This window comes from Ictalurus furcatus, chromosome 17 (genome assembly GCF_023375685.1).
Source record: "Ictalurus furcatus strain D&B chromosome 17, Billie_1.0, whole genome shotgun sequence".
NCBI classification, from domain to species: domain Eukaryota; kingdom Metazoa; phylum Chordata; class Actinopteri; order Siluriformes; family Ictaluridae; genus Ictalurus; species Ictalurus furcatus.
The window spans coordinates 3,584,178-3,604,175 of NC_071271.1; the positions used below are offsets into that span (position 1 = coordinate 3,584,178).

The 19,998-nt window shown below is 40.8% G+C and overlaps 1 protein-coding gene and 1 pseudogene across 1 annotated transcript; one reads left to right on the forward strand and one right to left on the reverse strand.

Annotated features, from left to right (window-relative positions):
- Positions 1–805: 805 nt before the first annotated feature.
- On the reverse strand, positions 806–10,313 carry LOC128621684 (galactose-3-O-sulfotransferase 2-like). Its single transcript, XM_053647636.1, has 4 exons — positions 10,234–10,313; positions 7,504–7,605; positions 2,686–2,971; positions 806–1,795 (listed from the first exon to the last, which is right to left on the reverse strand). Exons 1-4 carry the CDS (start codon positions 10,305–10,307, stop codon positions 806–808), a joined length of 1,452 nt encoding a protein of 483 aa, XP_053503611.1. The 5' UTR covers positions 10,308–10,313.
- A 5,379-nt stretch (positions 10,314–15,692) lies between these two features.
- Positions 15,693–18,086, forward strand: LOC128621306 (sphingosine-1-phosphate phosphatase 2-like; annotated as a pseudogene).
- Positions 18,087–19,998: the final 1,912 nt, after the last annotated feature.

Consider the following 19,998-nt stretch of genomic DNA (forward strand, 5'->3'; position numbering starts at 1 on the left):
AAATTTTAAAGAGAACAATAGAACAGGACATTGAGTGTTAATGGGAAGAAATTTTAAAGCACTGTAGTGTTGAGTACAAATGATTTATTATTCATGCGTAAATAAATTCTACATAAGTGACACTTACCACAGCCCCGCCCCCAAAGGCTATATCAGAATTTTTTTTAGTTCAGTTTACAAACTTGAATTTCATATCAGCTATGTTTATAAACCTTACATTTATCTTTCAAGAGAAAACTGAATCTTGTTAGAAAAATCTGCATTTAAATTGTGACATTTAGCCTGAATCATCTCATTCAGAGGATATACACCCGTATTTACCATCTCACAGTAACAATAATCTTATTTCTTATACTTGTATATCAGCTTTTAAGATCTGAAAAAACATTAATGACATTCAGTCAGTATCTTTACAGAATTAGGGCCAGTTCACATAATAATAATAATAATAATAATAATAAGAAGAAGAAGAAGAAGAAGAAGAAGAAGTGGAAGAAGAAGAAAGAGAAGAAGAAGAATAGTCGAAACTATTAGTTTTCAGAAAAACAGTGAAATATTTACAAATATTCCCCCAGCTTACAAATTCATCATGATTTTAAGATCCGAGATGATCTAGCAAAGTGCAAAGATAATCACAAGTAAAAGAACTAACAGTTGATTGGTTTTGTGTAAATTGCATTTGACATTCATTTGTATTTTTTTCCTGACTGCTGGATATGAACAAATTGAGATCTACTCCACAGCATAGGCTAAGGCACATTTAGCATATTTCGCTGTTTAATGTCAGGTTGAGGTTCATTTGTCTTTAGGTTTTGTGTTGCTTTGCTTCAGCTGAGTTAGCATTATCTTTAACATCCATATTGTCTTTGGCTAATATAGGCATATTAGCTTGTACAGTTGAGTTGCGATTCTCAGTGACAGGCGCACTGGTGCTGTTCCTCTGAGCATTTATAATGTGTTTGCCAGGGGTGGGGCGCTTTTTTCCTTCATCTCTTTGAGCAGCGATATTAGGGAACTGTTTAACGTACAAAGCCCTGGTGTACTGCAGTTCAGGCATGATGAGCCTGTGACAAAAACGGTGTGTGTCGTTGTCCAATCCCGGGCGAATGTTATATCCCTGGATAACCGCTTGGCCGTACTGGAATGGCTTCAATGACGAATCAAGTACGTGAGCTGGATCCACAGCCCCGCCCCCTGAAAGGCAGGTTTTCTCCAGTACTGCCCTTCTGGCTCTGAGAAGCTCCACTTCCTCTTGGAGCTTAGTGCGCCCTAGCGATGTATCTATCCGCCTCCAGAAGCTTGCGTTAAAGTGTTGGTAGAGTCGCCAATCCAACGAGTTCCACTTCTTCACCTGCTCGGTCATTTCCACACTCAGCGATTTGCGGGTTTTCTCGCTTCGGCTGTTCAGGCGGAATGACACGATGTCGTCCAGGGTCCAGCAGAGGGCGTGTCTGAGCAACACCATAGACTCATCGAAGTACTCCAAGATCAGGATGAGGTGGAATTCACTCTCCACGGTGGAAATCAGAGCCTCAGCTCGTTCGTCCAGTTCCGCTTTGCTGGACGGTGCCGAGTTGTTGAAGCCGAAGTCGAAGGTCAGGATGTTACGAGCGTAATTGTTACCAGGCACAGTATGGCTGTAAGAACGGCCTTCGTCAAGCAGAAAGTCCTCAACGGTCTTGAAATTGCGGAATGCTGGGATTGATTTGTAGTACGTGAAGAGAGACTCCATCATGGACACCGGATTGCGCAGGATGGAGAAATAAAACGTGTCCAAAGGCATGACCTTTCTCACCTGAGAGACAGATATTTATACGTTTAATATATTACACAATATTCATCACTAATATTAGTCCAAAAACATGATGGATTTCTGAAGGAAATAAATCACATTTTTGATAAATGATGAAATATAAAGATTGTGGTCATGCCTGGGCCCCACTAGTGCATACAGGGGTGGAATTTGGGGCAGATTTGTGTCTCCTGTGGCAAAATTTTTTTAAAAAAACCACACAATCTTGTGGTCATTTGTGAAACACCGATATTTTTGGACACAAAATTGTAGTGTAGATAAACCAAGGAAAAATGTTGATAATGTAACTTCCTGTAATTTTCAATAGATATGATACATGTGTGACCTTGCTAGTTGTGGAGAACCCAATACATTACGTACTGCTAAATTGGCTGTAATACTAACTAGCTAACACAAAGTCCTTCTGCTTGGTGGCCAACTCGGTAATTCTCCCGGGCAGTAATTTCCAGTCAGCCTCCTTTCCACTTGAATAAGGAGAGACCAATAGACCAGAACTAGACCAGAATCTGACAGGTCTGGCGATTGGCTCTTTTTACTGAGGGGTGGGACTTGTGTAATATGCTGCCATGTTGAATGTTACTTATTGCACCGTTCATATTTTAAGCAGTAGGCAGGATCTACTCAAAATGTCTCAGACTAACATTAGCTAGCTAACTTGCCACTTGTATTGTGATTAATCGCACACGTAGTCCCTCAAAACGAATGACTTCTGTCGTATGTTTGGTTTTTCTTTTCTTTTCCAGAAGCACTGAAAAGGTAACATAATCCCGGTTCAACCCAGTTCAGGCTTGATAATTAGCCCATGGGTTCAATCAAGTGAAAAGACCAAATAATTTTAAAACACTCCCTCGTTTTTTAAAAAACTTTCTGACCTCAGGCCCTCGGAAGCGCATGTGGTTGCACATGATGTGGAACTCTGTCACTCGGCGAGACTTCATGCCCTTGACAAAGTGCGACATGAAGAAGTGCGGGTAGGAGAACTGGTAGATGTACTTCGGCAGCGCGAAGGTCAAGTTGTGAGTATCGCCATAGCGATACAGGATGTTGAGGATGGTGCTGCTGGCCGTCTTGTGCGTTTTCAGGAAGAAAACATGGTTCTTGGGTTGACACATGGTGTTTCTGTCGCTGGTGAAAAAGCTCGATGTTTGTTTGTTGTTCCTGAGGGAAAGAAAGATTCTTTAAGAAGGAAGGATAAATAAATGCAGAGGGTTTTTTTTTTCAAAATCCAGCCAAATTTGATAAAATCTACCAATTTACAGATCCATCTATAACTAAGAACCCAATAGATACAGTGACTTGCATAATTATTGACCCCGCCCCCCCAAGCCCTGACCTTTTCCACAGTTTGTAGTGGAGTTGGGAATTAATCTACTTTGCAAAATTATTTTTTGTGAGAAGTCATGAAGTCTGCAGTTTTCAGCAGTTTCTTTCAGAATGCAGAACTAATTCTCAGATAATCCCTAGACAAAATAAAAGCATTGAAGAAATGTTTGAAATTGGTGAGACAACCTAGGACACATCAGTGCACATTAAACGAATTACCTGAACTGAATCATATTGGTGCTGAATCGAATTGTATTGGTGCTGAACTGAATTGTATTGGTGCAGAATCGAATAGTAATGATGATGAATCTAATCATATTGAGCCGAATCGAGTCGTATGGAACCAAATTGAACCATATCGTTGCTGAATCAAATCGCATCGGTGGCGAATCAAATCATTTTGATTCAAATGATTTGATTCAAATCAAATGTATTGAGCCAAATCGAATTGTATTCAGCCAAATTGAATCGTATTGGTGCTGAAAGGAATCGTGTTGGTTCCTAATCGAATCGTGTTGGTTCTTAATCGAATCGTATTGGTGCTGAAAGGAATCGTAGTGGTTCTTAATCGAATCGTATTGGTGCTGAAAGGAAACGTGTTGGTTCTTAATCGAATCGTACTGTTTTTTAATCGAATTGTATTGGTGCTGAATGGAATCGTATTGGTGCTGAATGTAATCGTGTTGGTTCTTAATCGAATAGTGTTGGTTCTTAATTGAATCGTATTGGTTCTTAATCGGATCGTCTTGGTGCTGAAAGGAATCGTGTTGGTTCTTAATCAAATCGTATTGGTTTTTAATCGAATCGTATTGGTGCTGAATGGAATCATATTGGTGGTGAAAGGAATCGTAGTGGTTCTTAATCGAATCGTATTGGTTCTTAATCGAATTGTATTGGCGCTGAAAGGAATCGTATTGATTCTTAATTGAATCGTATTGGTTCTTAATCGAATCGTGTTGGTGCTGAATGGAATCGTATTGGTTCTTAATCGAATTGTGTTGGTGCTGAATGGAATCGTATTGGTTCTTAATCAAATCGTATTGGTGCTGAAAGGAATCGTGTTGTTCTTAATCGAATCGTATTGGTGCTAAATGGAATCGTATTCGTTCTTACTCGAATCATATTGGTGCTGAAAGGAATCGTGTTGGTTCTTAATTGAATCATATTGGTTCTTAATCGAATCGTATTGGTGCTGAATGGAATCGTATTCGTTCTTACATTTACATTTACATTACATTTATTCACTTAGCAGACGCTTTTATCCAAAGCGACTTACAAATGAGAAAAGATACAAGCAAAGCGATATATCAAGCAGAGAACAATACAAGAAGTGCTACCATACAAGATCTATTAATTGAATTCCAGAAGAAGCAAAGTGCAGAGTAGGTGTAAGTGCATTTTTTTTTTTTTTTTTTTTTTAATTATGAGTTGGTTAGGTGTTCATGGAAGAGGTGGGTCTTTAGCTGTTTTTTGAAGATGGTGAGAGATTCTGCGGTCTGGATCGAGATTGGAAGTGCATTCCACCACTGAGGAACAGTTAGTGTGAAGGTTCTGGAAAGGGACCTTGCGCCACGCTGAGTTGGAACTGCTAAACATCGGTCGCTAATCGATCGCAGATTGCGAGAGGGAATGTAGGCCTTCAGGAGAGAGTTGAGGTAGGAGGGTGCTGTTCCTGACAAGGTCTTGTAGGTGAGCATCAAGGCCTTGAACTTGATGCGGGCAGCTACAGGAAGCCAGTGGAGGGAGATGAAGAGGGGTGTGACATGGGTTCTCTTGGACTGGTTGAAGACGAGGCGCGCTGCAGCATTCTGAATCATCTGAAGGGGTTTGATGGAGCTGGCTGGGAGGCCTGAAAGCAGTGAGTTGCAGTAGTCCAGTTTAGAGATAACAAGAGCCTGGACTAGTATCTGTGTAGCCTGTTTGGTGATGTAGGGTCGGATTTTCTTGATGTTGTAAAGGATGAACCTACAGGACCTTGCAGTTGCTGAGATATGGTCTGTAAAGGTCAAGCTGTCATCAAGAATCACCCCAAGGTTCCTGGCCGTCCTGGTTGGCATGAGTGTGAGTGAGCCGAGCTGTACAGTGAGGTTGTGGTTGATTGAGGGACAGGCCGGGATCACGAGAAGCTCAGATTTTGCCAGGTTAAGCTTAAAATGGTTTTCCTTCATCCAGACCGAGATGTCCGAAAGGCAAGCAGAGATGCGTGCAGAGACGGATGGATCGTCAGGCTGGAAGGACAAATGGAGCTGGGTGTCATCAGCATAGCAATGATATGAGAAGCCATGAGACTCAATCACCTGCCCTAGAGATGTAGTGTAGATAGAAAAGAGGAGTGGACCCAGAACTGACCCCTGTGGAACGCCAGTTGTGAGTTGCTGAGTTTCAGAAATACCTCCCCTCCATGATACCTTGAAGGATCTGTCAGAGAGATAGGATTCCACCCAGCGCAGAACCGTTCCAGTGATGCCCAGGCTGGAGAGAGTTGACAGGAGGATCTGATGGTTCACAGTGTCGAAAGCAGCAGAGAGGTCAAGTAGGATGAGGACAGATGATCTAGAGGTTGCTCTTGCTAGTCGTAAGGCTTCAGTGACGGAAAGCAGAGCAGTCTCCGTGGAGTGGTTGCTCTTGAAGCCAAACTGCTTGGTGTCCAGGAGGTTGTTCGGCTTTGTGGGTTGCTGGTGTGGTGAACTGCTTGAGGTCGAATGTGGGAAGGAGAGCAAGAAAGTCAGCTGCATGTGGCTTGTCTAGATGAATGTTGAAATCACCAAGGACCAGAAGAGGAGTTCCATCATCTGGGATGGTGGACAGTAGCGTGTCAAATTCATCGATGAACTTCCCCAGTTGACCTGTACCACCCCCTCGTCTGTTGGGGCGTGAGGTATGGGAGAAGTTGAAGTTGGAGGCCAGGGCAGCGGGTGTGGCAGTGTTCTCAGCATGGATCCAGGTCTCAGTCAGAGCCAGCACGCTGAGATTGGAGTGGATTGCAAATGCAGAAATGAAATCTGCCTTGTTGACAGCAGATTGGCAGTTCCAAAGTCCGACTGAGAATGAGATGGAACCTGCAGAGGTCGCATTCAGAGAGTGTAGGTTGTCCAAGTTACGTACGTTTCTGGGAGAATGCCACGGTCTGCGTCTGTGGCAAATAACAGGGATGAACTGATGACACATGTTAGTGTGTGGAAACAGGTAACAGCAAGAGGAATAAAGGGAGAAAAAGTATACTTAGCAGCACGTGTGGTGTCTTGTCGGTGTCCTTGCTCGGTGGACTCGCACAGGTAGACTCGCAGGTCTTTACACGAGCTCGGTCTTCATATGACAAGGGCTGACGCTTCCGCCTCAGCGTTTCTTAATTAATAAATACTGATGTGTTTCAGCTGAGCACGCCTCTTTAATGAGCAAAACAAAGAGTAGTCGCGTGAACGAGCGACTCCTGACCGAAACCGAAACTGAATACCGGAATTTGCTTTAATCTAGCAACAAATGTACAGCTCGTAGCAACAAGGAAGCACAGTTACAGCTTCTATCTGACAATCAGTGCTAAAACTAGTTTCAACTAAAAAATCCAGAAAGAAACACTTACCAGTTACTGTTCGCCTGGGTCAATAATCGTTCTTAATCGAATCGTATTGGTGCTGAAAGGAATCGTGTTGGTTCTTAATCAAATCGTATTGGTGCTGAATGGAATCGTATTGGTGGTGAAAGGAATCGTATTGGTGCTGAATGGAATCGTATTGGTGCTGAAAAGAATTGTATTGGTTCTTAATCGAATCGTATTGGTGCTGAATGGAATCGTATTGGTTCTTAATTGAATCGTATTGGTGCTGAATGGAATCGTATTGGTGGTTAAAGGAATCATAGTGGTTCTTAATCGAATCGTATTGGTTCTTTATCGAATTGTATTGGTGCTGAAAGGAATCGTATTGATTCTTAATTGAATCGTATTGGTTCTTAATCAAATCGTGTTGGTGCTGAATGGAATCGTATTGGTTCTTAATCGAATCGTATTGGTGCTAAATGGAAAACAGAAATAAAACAATAAATAAATAATGGTCCTGCATATCGGTTATCGGCCGCATAAACACGCAGACAATTGGTATCGGTAATAAAAAAGATCAACATCGGTCAATCTCTAGTTGAGATGTACAGGGGGACGAATACTTATGCAAGGATTAGTGTGTGAAAGAAGCATCAGCTCATTCCCAAGCCTTTAGTGTGCTTCCTGTGGTTTCTGTCATATTTCACAAGCATTACATATGAACAATCAAAAGTGATTCCAAGATGATAAATGACTAAAACCATTGTATTAGTATTACATTAGTAATTAAATGCATTATAGATGTTTAGTGTACTATAATATTAGAACTCACCAAAACTGATGAAACGAACTCAGTAACTGCAACGCCACAAACAGGATGGTCAAAAACATCAACACACGCCATAGAAACCTGCAAAACACTGCCCTTCCACACCTATAATTAACACACACACACAAACACCCACACACACAGTCTAATTAATAAGAATAGTTAATTAATAATTAATAATAATTTTCTATAACTAATTTCTTCAACACCAAAAAAAAATTGTGAAGTAATCATACTTGAATGTATTTGGACTTTTTCACAAAGACCACACCAGTCTCATTGCATAGAGTCTTCAGGCCGTTGTCTCGTGTTCTTAGTTGTCTTTTAACTATGTACAAAGTGTTCCCTAATAGTGTGCATTTAACCACTACACTGCAAAATCCTCAGTGTTGAATTAACACCTATTCCCACCATCTCTGTGCATCGTCCTGTGGTCAAAAAAAGGAGGACCCCTGCACCACAATGCACCCCTGGACCTATAAACATAGAGCATGTCGCTGCATCCAGTGATGCAAGTTAGGTCTTTACTATGCAAAGCAGAAGCCATACATAAACACTGTTCAGAAGCGCCACAGACTTCTCTGGGCTCGGTCTCATCTGAGATGGACAGTAGCACAGCGGATTCGTGTTTTGTGGTCTGACGAGTCAACATTTTAAATAGTTTTTGGACAAAACAGCAGTCGTTGAAGGAAAAGGACCATTCAAGCGTCAGGTCCAAAATCCAGTATCTGTCATGGCATGGGGGTGTGTCAGCGCCCATGGTATGGGGGTGTGTCAGTGCCCATGATATGGGGGTGTGTCAGTGCCCATGGTATGGGGGTGTGTCAGTGCCCATGGTATGCGGGTGTGTCAGCGCCCATGGTATGGGGGTGTGTCAGTGCCCATGGTATGGGGGTGTGTCAGTGCCCATGGTATGGGGGTGTGTCAGTGCCCATGGCATGGGTAAGTTGCACATTTGTGAGGGCAGCATTAATGCAGAAAGATATGTACACATTTTGGAGCAACATATGCTGCCATCCAGAGCAGGACAACACCAGACCACATTCTGCCCGGATTACAAGCGCGTGGTTGCATAAGCAGAGAATGTGGGTGCGAGCATGGCGTGCCTGCAGTCCTGACCTGTCTCCCGTTGAGAACGTGTGACACTTTATGAAGCGCAAAATAAAGCACCGAAGACCACGTACATGCAGTCGCGCAGCTGAAAAATGCATAACGGATGAATGGGGAAATTTCCGCTGGCTAAACTTAACCTAGTGGTGTCTTCACTCAGCGCCAAACGCTTAATAAGTGTTATAAAAAGAAAAGCTGATGTCACACAGTGCCATAACATGTAAACACGCTTCGAGGCAGTTTGACTCCCACTCGCAAACGTCGTGCTCTTGTACGCTTCTACCTGTGCAAGAAGAGGTAGAGCTCATAACGAATATTAAAGACAGAAATATCCTGATACACCTCAGAAGTATTTGGATACGTGTTCGTCTCATAAGTATTGTGTGCTGTGATATTCAAGACAACAATATTCCACTTCATGCCAACTGACTAACATCCGAAATTAATCGACACCTTCTGACTGATCAGAATCGTTCAGCAGCGCTGTGGAGTAAACATGCAGAAAACAGAAAGTCCAAAAGGAGAAACAGCTATTTAAAAAAACAAAAAAAAAACAAAACAAAAAAACAAAAAATAAACAAACAAACAAACAAACAAAAAAAAACAGCTTTAAATTCAATATAATTTAATACTGAATTTTCAGACTTATCCTCATCATAACTAACATAATGTGCATAAATTCAGCCGTATGTCACCTGACCTGATCTGAATCTATACCACAGGCACACAAGATGGAAAGTGTGTAAATATTGTCTTAATAAAATCAAACTGGAGTAAATATCCTCATGAGAGCCCTGTTTCCTCACACCACCTCTTCTTTATTCAATACTAAAGTTATAACATTATTTATAATTTATTACATAGCTACATTTATAGTTATTAGTAGCCTATACATATTTATCAATCCGAATCAATCATAATTTGGGTCCTAAAAGGATGTAATATCCATAAAAAGCATCAATCATATTCATGGAAATTATATTTTACAACAATCCGATCAAAATCTTTCAAAAAAAAATTGTCCATAATTTAACCTATAATATTAATACTAAAATAAATAACAATAATAATAATAACAACAACAAAATGTTTTCAATTATTCAGCCCTGGGAATTTTACTTCAACTGTATTATTATTAGTAGTAGTAGTAGTAGTAGTAGTATTAAATCTTATGACAGTAAAGATTAATATGTTATACTTCTACAATTTGGTGAGTGGAAAGTTCAGGAATAAAAAGCTCTAATGGCTTAGAGAAATTAATATTTACCTTTTTTAAAAATATTTAAAGTACTTTTACTCTGGAAGTGGTGGCAGAAAGTTTGAGAAGCCCTGCTTTGGAGGTGAAAGTATAAGTTGATGAGCTTCAGCTGACATTAAGGAATCCGTGTTTTGGGAAGTGGAGCTGAAATTTCAGAACCCTTTAAATAAAAAGCCTTCTTATTTATTAACTGAAATATTAACACACATCCTATAGCAGTTTATGAGTGATCTAATCTGCAGCTAGAAGCTCAGGGGTAAAAAAAATAATAGTAATAATTAATTAATTAATTAATTAATTAATAATAAAAAACGGTCAGGGATAATAAAGTATTCCGCATTAATGAACTTGAAGCAGGGACTCACGCGCTCCACGGCGGGATGGATCCCCGGAAAAACGCGCTTCTTTCAAGGAGTTCGCGCTTCACCTGCGTGAACATGGTGCCACACCCGGGGGTAACCTGGCCTGGGCATTAGGGGCTGTAGCCCTGAATAATTCTCCACTTGGAGCAGTTTGTCACTGCATAACTGAGCTGAAAGAAGATGATAATTTTATATCTTCAATGGAAAGAGACGAGACCAATCAGACAGGTTTTACAGGAAAATAGGTGGAAATACTCGCGTCTTATTGGCTGACAATCTCTCAGTTCTGCCAAACGCGAGCTCACAGTCAGTGTAAATGTTTGTCTTTGGGAAAAGAAATATTTTTGATTAATATTAGATCACAATTTAAGCTTTGAAGCAGATTTTCTTGGAAAAACTAATAAATTTGGGTGTAACAAATCAGAGTAATCTTTTAAAGTTTGTCCAAAGTATCTTTTTTTTCCTCAAGTGAAAAGCCAGCTCATCAGCCGGGGTTGTGGGATATGCGTGCGGGAAAGTGGGCGTTCCCAATGTGCCTATTCATAGAAGGCTATTTATGAACAAAAGGCTATACACTGTACACCCTAATGTTGTCTTTGTCTTTAATAAATTGGCAAAGATTTCAAACAAACTTCTTTCATGTTGTCATTATGTTGTCTCAGTGGCTTGCTCAGTTGGGATAAATTCGCACCTTTAATATCTGTATACCATGTTGATATTTCTGTAAAGCTGCTTTGAGACAATATCTATTGTAAAAAGCGCTATACAAATAAAATTGAATTGAATTGAAAATTGAATTATGGGGTGTAGTTTGTAGAATTTTGAGGAAAATAATGAATTTAATCCATTTTGGAATAAGGCTGTAACATAACAAAATGTGGAAAAAGTGAAGCGCTGTGAATACTTTCCGGATGCACTGTACATCGGCTGCCCACACTGTGGTGTCGCAGGCTTTCTGCCCTCCTCCATTCCCCACACCGGAACAAGAGATAATGCACCTGCTGTGTCCAGTAAGGGCTCTATGTACTTACGTCCACCGCTCCGGCCAGTGGCGTAAGTCGGAGCAGCTGCTGGTCTGCTTTGGCGGCGACAGTAGAGGTGATGCTGTGTCAAAGCAGCACATCTCTAATTGGATAGTGGAAGCAATCTCTATTGCTTATGAGGCGCGCGATCTCGCTATGCTTCTGGGCATGAGGGCTCATTCCACTAGAGGGGTCACCTCTGCGAAGGCTTTGTCCAAAGGGGTATCCTTACAGGATGTGTGTGCTGCTGCAGGGTGGTCTATGCCACACACATTCATTCGTTATTACAGCCTGGATATTCATTCCACCCCGGGCTCGAGTGTCTTGCAGTGACTCTCGGGCTTGGGTCTTTTTGAACAGGCCGTACCCTCGGTATGACGGAGTGGGTATTCTCATTCCCATAGTGTTATGCTAAACGCAATGTGAAGTTCCCTTTGAAAGGGAACGTCTGGGTTACGCATGTAACCCTGTTCCCTGAGAAGGGAACGAGACGTTGCGTAGCTTTGTCATACCAGGGAGGGCGGGCCTGTGAATTGTGTCTTCGCTTCAGATAATAGAGACTGATGGAGCGGTTCACAGGTGCCATATTTATATCACGCGAGGCGCTTAATTGCCACGTCACCTGATCATGGCAGGCCTATAAATAGTCATGATTTTACACAAGCTTCAGATGCCGGTTGCACGCGAGAGGTGTTCCCATAGTGTTATGCTAAACGCAACGTCTCGTTCCCTTCTCAGGGAACAGGGCTACATGCGTAACCCAGAAGTTTTTCATCATGCGCCATTTTAAGAAAGTAAACTTATGTTGATATAAAATTATTTTGTGCGATTTTTAATAGTGAAATGTTTGTTAAATTCCTAATGGTACATTTTATAATAAAGGACAACACAGCCATAATTACAAATGTTTCCCGGTCGAACTTTGCTAACATAGCCATTAATTAACAATATTTTTAACGATGGTTTTGTGATAGTATGATAACTGAGATATCAAATGATTATTTATGTGATTTGAAATATCTAATCATATAAGTTAATAAACCTAATCGTAGTTTAATCGTGTATTTCTGTGAGAAAGAACATGGCAGCTAATGCTGAGACCTATAAGCCTAGTATTTTTCCCGGTCAAACTTTGCTAATGTTGCCATTAATTAAGGACATTTTCATGATTTTGTGAAGGTATGATTGAGAAATGAACTTATTTCATATTTTGACTTGTGAGCCGCAAACATTTCGTAAAGTATTAATCATAGGTTAATCACGTGTTCTGAGAAAGAACATGGCAGCTATAGCTGAGAACAGTTAGTGAAGTTTTATAGTCGGTGAAATCAGTCCATCAAAATAACAAATAAAACAAACCTATCCAGGTGAGCTGAATTGAGAAATAGCTGTGGTAGTACTGGATTTTCCCGCTTTACGAGTTGGGTCACGTTTGAGCTCACATTGGGCGACTGACAAGTGTACAGGTTAGCTATACAGACATCAAGACAAGACACGTGAGTGAAATGTGATGACATGTGGAACAAGTAAAACCACCTCCACTACACGAACGAAAAATAGACAAATACATGCTTGACCTTTAAGCCTTTACACGAAACTCATTTATATACCCTGAATGATTTTTTTTTAAAGATACACTAGATCCACATTTCCAGGTGTAAGATATAAGAGTGCACCCTTGAGCCTTGAGTTCAAGTCAATTCATTAACTATGTGATTCTCTCTCTCCAGGTCTGGAGTTCTCAGTACGAGGTGAGAAACTGGCCACTGTACTACCTCTTTGTGGCATCTGCCACTCTGGGAAATGAAGTGTTCTACATCTCCTTTCTGCCCTTCATCCACTGGAACCTGGATCCCTTCCTGTGCCGCCGCCTCATCAACATGTGGGCTGTGAGAGACAGAAACACAGATTTAATATAAAAATACAAAGCAAATAAACACAATAAATTTATACTAATATACACACAATATAGGACAGGTGATTATTACTCTCTCTCTATATACACACAGGTGGTGATGTATAATAGGACAGGTGATTATTACTCTCTTTCTCTCTCTCTCTCATATATATATATATATCAATCACACACACAGTATCTCACAAAAGTGAGTACACCCTCACATTTTTCTAAATATTTGATGATATCTTTTCATGTGACAACACTGAAGAAATGACACTTTGCTACAATGTAAAGTAGTGAGTGTACAGCTTGTATAACAGTGTAAATTTGCTGTCCCCTCAAAATAACTCAACACACAGCCATTAATGTCTAAACCGCTGGCAACAAAAGTGAGTACACCCCTAAGTGAAAATGTCCAAATTGGGCCCAAAGTGTCAATATTTTGTGTGGCCACCATTATTTTCCAGCACTGCCTTAACCTTCTTGGGCATTGAGTTCACCAGAGCTTCACAGGTTGCCACTGGAGTCCTCTTCCACTCCTCCATGACGACATCACGGAGCTGGTGGATGTTAGAGACCTTGTGCTCCTCCATCTTCCGTTTGAGGATGCCCCACAGATGCTCAATAGGGTTTAGGTCTGGAGACATGCTTGGCCAGTCCATCACCTTCACCCTCAGCTTCTTTAGCAAGGCAGTGGTCGTCTTGGAGGTGTGTTTGGGGTCGTTATCATGCTGGAATACTGCATACTGATCATGCTCTGTTTCAGTATGTCACAGTACATGTTGGCATTCATGGTTCCCTCAATGAACTGTAGCTCCCCAGTGCCGGCAGCACTCATGCAGCCCCAGACAATGACACTCCCACCACCATGCTTGACTGTAGGCAAGACACACTTGTCTTTGTACTCCTCACCTGGTTGCCACCACACGCTTGACACCATCTGAACCAAATAAGTTTATCTTGGTCTCATCAGACCACAGGACATGGTTCCAGTAATCCATGTCCTTAGTCTGCTTGTCTTCAGCAAACTGTTTGTGGGCTTTCTTGTGCATCATCTTTAGAAGAGGCTTCCTTCTGGGACGACAGCTATGCAGACCAATTTGACGCAGTATGCAGCGTATGGTCTGAGCACTGACAGGCTGACCCCCCACCCCTTCAACCTCTGCAGCAATGCTGGAAGCACTCATACGTCTATTTCCCAAAGACAACCTCTGGATATGATGCTGAGCATGTGCACTCAACTTCTTTGGTCGACCGTGGCAAGGCCTGTTCTGAGTGGAACCTGTCCTGTTAAACCGCTGTATGGTCTTGACCACCGTGCTGCAGCTCAGTGTCAGGCTCTTGGCAATCTTCTTATAGCCTAGGCCATCTTTTTGTAGAGCAACAATTCTTTTTTCAGCTCCTTAGAGAGTTCTTTGCCATGAGGTGCCATGTTGAACTTCCAGTGACTAGTATGAGGGAGTGTGAGAGCAATGACACCAAATTTAACACACCTGATCCCCATTCACACCTGAGACCTTGTAACACTAGCAAGTCACATGACACCGGGGAGGGAAAATGGCTAATTGGGCCCAATTTGGATATTTTCACTTAGGGGTGTACTCACTTTTGTTGCCAGCAGTTTAGACATTAATGGCTGTGTGTTGAGTTATTTTGAGGGGACAGCACATTTACACAGTTACACAAGCTGTACACTCACTACTTTACATTGTAGCAAAGTGTCCTTTCTTCAGTGTTGTCACATGAAAAGATATAATCAAATATTTACAAAAATGTGAGGGGTGTACTCACTTTTGTGATATTACTGTATATGTACAGGTGGTGATGTCTAATAGGACAGGTGATTATTACTATTTCTATATATTTATGCACAGGTGATGTATAATAGAACAGGTGATTACTATAATCTCTATATATACAGGTGGTGATGTATAATAGGACAGGTGATTATTACTATCTAAATACAGGTGGTGATGTATAATAGGACAGGTGACTATTACTCTCTCTATATACAGGTGGTGATGTATAATAGGACAGGTGATTATTACTCTCTCTATATATACTGGTGGTGATGTATAATATTTCAGGTGATTATTACTCTCTATATATACCGGTGGTGTATATAGGACAGGTGATTATTACTCTATACATACAGGTGTTGATGTATAATAGGACAGGTGATTATTACTATATCGATATACAGGTGGTGATGTATATAGGACAGGTAATTATTACTCTGTATATACAGGTGGTGATGTATAAGAAGACAGGCGATTATTACTCTCCATATTTACAGGTGGTGATGTATAATAGGACAGGTGATTATTACTCTCTCTATGTATATATAGGTGGTGATGTATAATAGGACAGGTGATTATTACTATATCTATATACAGGTGGTGATGTACATAGGACAGGTGATTATTACTATATCTATATACAGGTGGTGATGTATAATAGGACAGGTGATTATTACTCTCTCTATATATACAGGTGGTGATGTATATAGGACAGGTGATTACTACTCTCTATGTATACAGGTGGTGATGTATATAGGAGAGGTGATGAAGGATATGCTGAAGCTCCCTCATCCCTCGTCCCCCCCTGTGGTGAAACTGGAACATCGTATCGAGTTTGACATGCCTTCAACTCACGCCATGGCTGCCACAGCCATCACCTTCACATTGTTGCTGAGTGCACCGGAGAGGGTGAAGGTTTACACACACACACACACACACACACATATGTATGTATGTGTGTGTGTGTGTGAGAGAGAGAGAGAGAGAAAATCTGTGTAAAGAAATGTTTTGACAGTCTGTGTATGGTAATGCTAATGTGTTTGGTGTGTGTGTGTTTGCTTTAGTTTCAGTTTGAGGTCGGTTTGGTCACAGCCGTGGTTCTTTCAGCCCTCGTGAGTCTCACTCGCCTTTATACTGGCATGCACTCAGCCCTGGTGAGTGTGTGTATGTGTGTGTGTGTGTGTGGAGACAGAGAGGCTATAAAAAGCTGGTCTGTCAATTATTTGAATCAGACAGTTCACACTGCCTCTGTTATAATCCTGTTTTTAATGTGCACTTGTCCACTTCCCCTTGGTTGAGCTCCCTTGACTGCCATCTTAAGTGCTGTTCTGTCGAGTAGAGTATAAAGATGAAGGATGAAATCAACTTCACTGTGTCAGAAACACAACTTACCTAGAAGGCACTGCTGCGATATGACCCAGTTGCCATGCTACCTGTCTACTCTAGGTAGTTAAGCTAATATGACATTTAAAGATCAACAATTTAGCTAGTCAGTACGCTACATAATTGGATGCTACATCTTTGTACGGGTGGATAGTTAGCAAAACATCTAGTTACCATGCTAGATGACTTATTTATTTATTTATTTTACATAGCTTAAAGCTTAGCATGTTAGCAAACGAGCTAGTTGCGTTGCTAGCTGATTAGCAAGGCAATATAATTTAATATAATATAATTTTTTTAACCTAGATAGGTAGCACGTTAGTAACCCAACTAGTTATCAAGCTAATTGTTCATGTCTCTAGCTAGTTAGTAAATTTATATGACTCTAAATAATTAAAAGTTTAGCAACACTCTAGCTAGTTAGCAAACTGATATGACTGTAGATAATTTAAAAGATTAGAAACACTCTAGCTAGTTAGCAAGCCATTAGAACACTGGACAGAGAGTGTAGAAACCGAGTGTGCACTACAGAGTGGTCTTAAAATGACAGAGTTCCATTTTAATCAACTTATCACTCTTTTCCTCCTCTCAGGATGTGATCTGTGGGACTCTCATATCCGCCCTTGTTCTGATTGCGTCCTACCCACAATGGGACAGTTTGGACTTCTTCCAGCTCAACAGCCCGCTGTCCCCTGCCATCTCACTGGTTCTGCCAGTGAGATGGCACTGACTACAGTGCCATCCTGTGCACTCATACTGTGCTACAAATACCCGAGCTGAAGCACTACAGCGCTACGCGGGGGGACACCACTAAAATTTTGGGCTGTAGTGCTGGATGTTCTGTCAGTTACTGGCTCAATCAGTGGCTCGGTGTGACTTTCGAACCCTCAGGGCCGTTCCCGGTGACCCTACCTCCTATGACCCCATTGATCTTTATCCTTGGAGTTGTGCGGTTCTGCTTGGGGCTTTCGATTCTGGTGCTGACCCAGCAGGTAATGAAGTGGATCGCACTGAGGCTGCTGTGCTGGCACTACGGTGTAGCACTTAATGACATTAGTGCTTGCAGGAGGAAAGAGATCGAAGTGCCGTCGAAGTTCAGCATGTATATGGCGATCGGATTGGTCAACAGCGTGGTGGTGTGTCGGGTTTTCACGCTGGTAGGGCTGCTGTGACTTTGCTAACGCTAATGTTATCACAATATGGCAGCATTGAAACAAGTGCCCCCCACCCAACCAAAATAAAAAGCATGACATTTCCCCAGCGTACAAAGCTAGCAAAATAGCGGCATGCAAGATGAAATTTAAATCAACCCATCCTACTAAAGCCTGACACAGAGGGACAAAAGGATGTTTCCTCTGGATATGTTACAGACCTAGCCGACTTTAAATTCCAAGGTTAGAACTGATGTATCACAGTGCATTATGGGTAATACACACATTCTCTTGGTCAATGCTACTCTAAATGAAAAGCTCTATGCTCATTGGAACAGAGAGACAAAATGGCTGAAATTCTAGCAAGAACACTGTCTAGGCTTGATTTCTAGCATCTCTAACACTGTGTTCCAAATACAGCACACTGTTACCGCTAACAAACTGGCCGAATCACAGAACAATTTGTCACAATTGCATCACCGTCGTCGGTCCGCTGTATACATGTCCCAAATCACATGCACTGTTCACTGTGTAGTTCTGTTTGAGACACAGTCACAGAATTAGTGCGTTTACATTTACGGTGTGTTTAGTTGTGTAGTTTAATTCAGATTGATGCGATCACAATCAATGTTATTTTTTTACACAGTTTATACTCTGAGATTTAGGCTATAAAAGCAGGTTTATGACTTTGTTAGAGAATGAATAAACGAGCGATTGAAGAACATCTCCTTCCTTTTATTACATTATTTTTTGTAATTTGTCTGTTTGTTTTGGTTTACTTTATGGCCGATAATCTTTAACCCTTAAACACATGATGACTCATCAAAGTCTACAAAACACACCCAAGTACACCATGTGACATGGTTACTAAGCATCTACCCACACACACACACACACACACACACACACAATGTCGCTTATAAATGCTTGTGATTGATGTGGAAAAAACACACCTACAGATGTATGATCTTATTTAGCAGCACTCAGACCTTTGCAGCCTACAGCTTACTACACATGCACACACACATATACACACACACACACACATTCTTGTAATTATAACATTCTGGGGTCAGTAGTCCCACCCATGTGTTATGGGGACACCACTTTCCTGAGGTCCTACAGATGTGAAAAAAAATCAGGCATGTATAATTCAAGCCTGAGAACACAAACATCATCTCAAATTCTGGATTTAAATCACACAATTTCTGTGCTTGGTTTTTTCACACCTAATGGGGACATAACAAGAACTCATCATTAATGGGGACCTAATTTGCATACACAGCAAATTAGCTGGTTTTCATGTTGTATTGGGGACATCACTAGATAGTTAATTTGCATACACACAGATCAGGTAGTTTATATAACAAGGGGACATGGTTTTAAAAAACAAAAGTTGTCAATTTAACTCTATAATAATTTATACAAAATTACAAACTAAGTACGTCTAATTTAGAAGGCTGTCTGTAAAGCAGCTATGATGAGTATTTTCTCTATTTGAAGGTTTAAGCTTCTCATGAAATAATATTGAAGAATTGTTCTTAATTGTTTATACCAAGGACTCTTAGACTTATTTGTGAAATATGCAATCAGTGAAAGTTTGGTTATCAAAAAGCTCTCTTACAGAAATTTCAATTTCTGTACATAATAGATAACAGACTATATTTTTTGGAGCTTTCTATTTCCAACAGAGGAACCCTTTGAGAAACCTAGGAACTTGTTAAGGAAGGTGGTACCAGTGCTATTATTAGTTTTGAGGATATAATTCTAAGAAGCTTTTCATTTCCTGCTCCAAAGTATACAATTTTTTTTGAGGAATAGAAAGTAGAGGTGCTTGCTGTACTGAACCTCACTTATTTATCACAGGCATGCATCACAAATTAACATTATCCCCAGTCATTTTGGCAAGTCAAAATGACAAAGAAACGCATCCTTTTGATATTTTAGCTACATGAAGGATTTGTTTATTGGTCTGGATCTCTAATCAAGTGAAAAATTGTCAGTCAGATGAAAAAACCCTGTCTATTCAACATTATAAAGACACTTGAGTCTTGAGCTTCTTTACTGTAAAAGTCAACAAATATTTGCCCATTAAAGCGCACAACCACTAAGCTCACATGTGCCATGAATGAACTTGGACTCATTTAAGTTTGACATAACACTTCTGCTTACTACATATAGCCAGCTCAAAGTTAAACATATTGAGAAAAATAAAGATACTAGCCAAACACAGTGATGCAAAAGACAGAATCCCAAATGTCATAAACACATTTGTTTTCTTTATTCTATATCCACTTAACTGACTAAGCTAAAAAGTGACAGTAACAACTTAATAATATATGTTGAGGTAGCTAATTTTGATTCCAGGCAGTCTAAAGATGTAAATGGGTAGCACACTGAAGCTTTTATTGCCCAATAGGCTTACTCATGAACTTGTCAGCCAACTGCATAAGGACCCACTGGAAGAAGGCGGCCCAAACAAATTTGATCTAATTCAATATAACGGTGTAGGT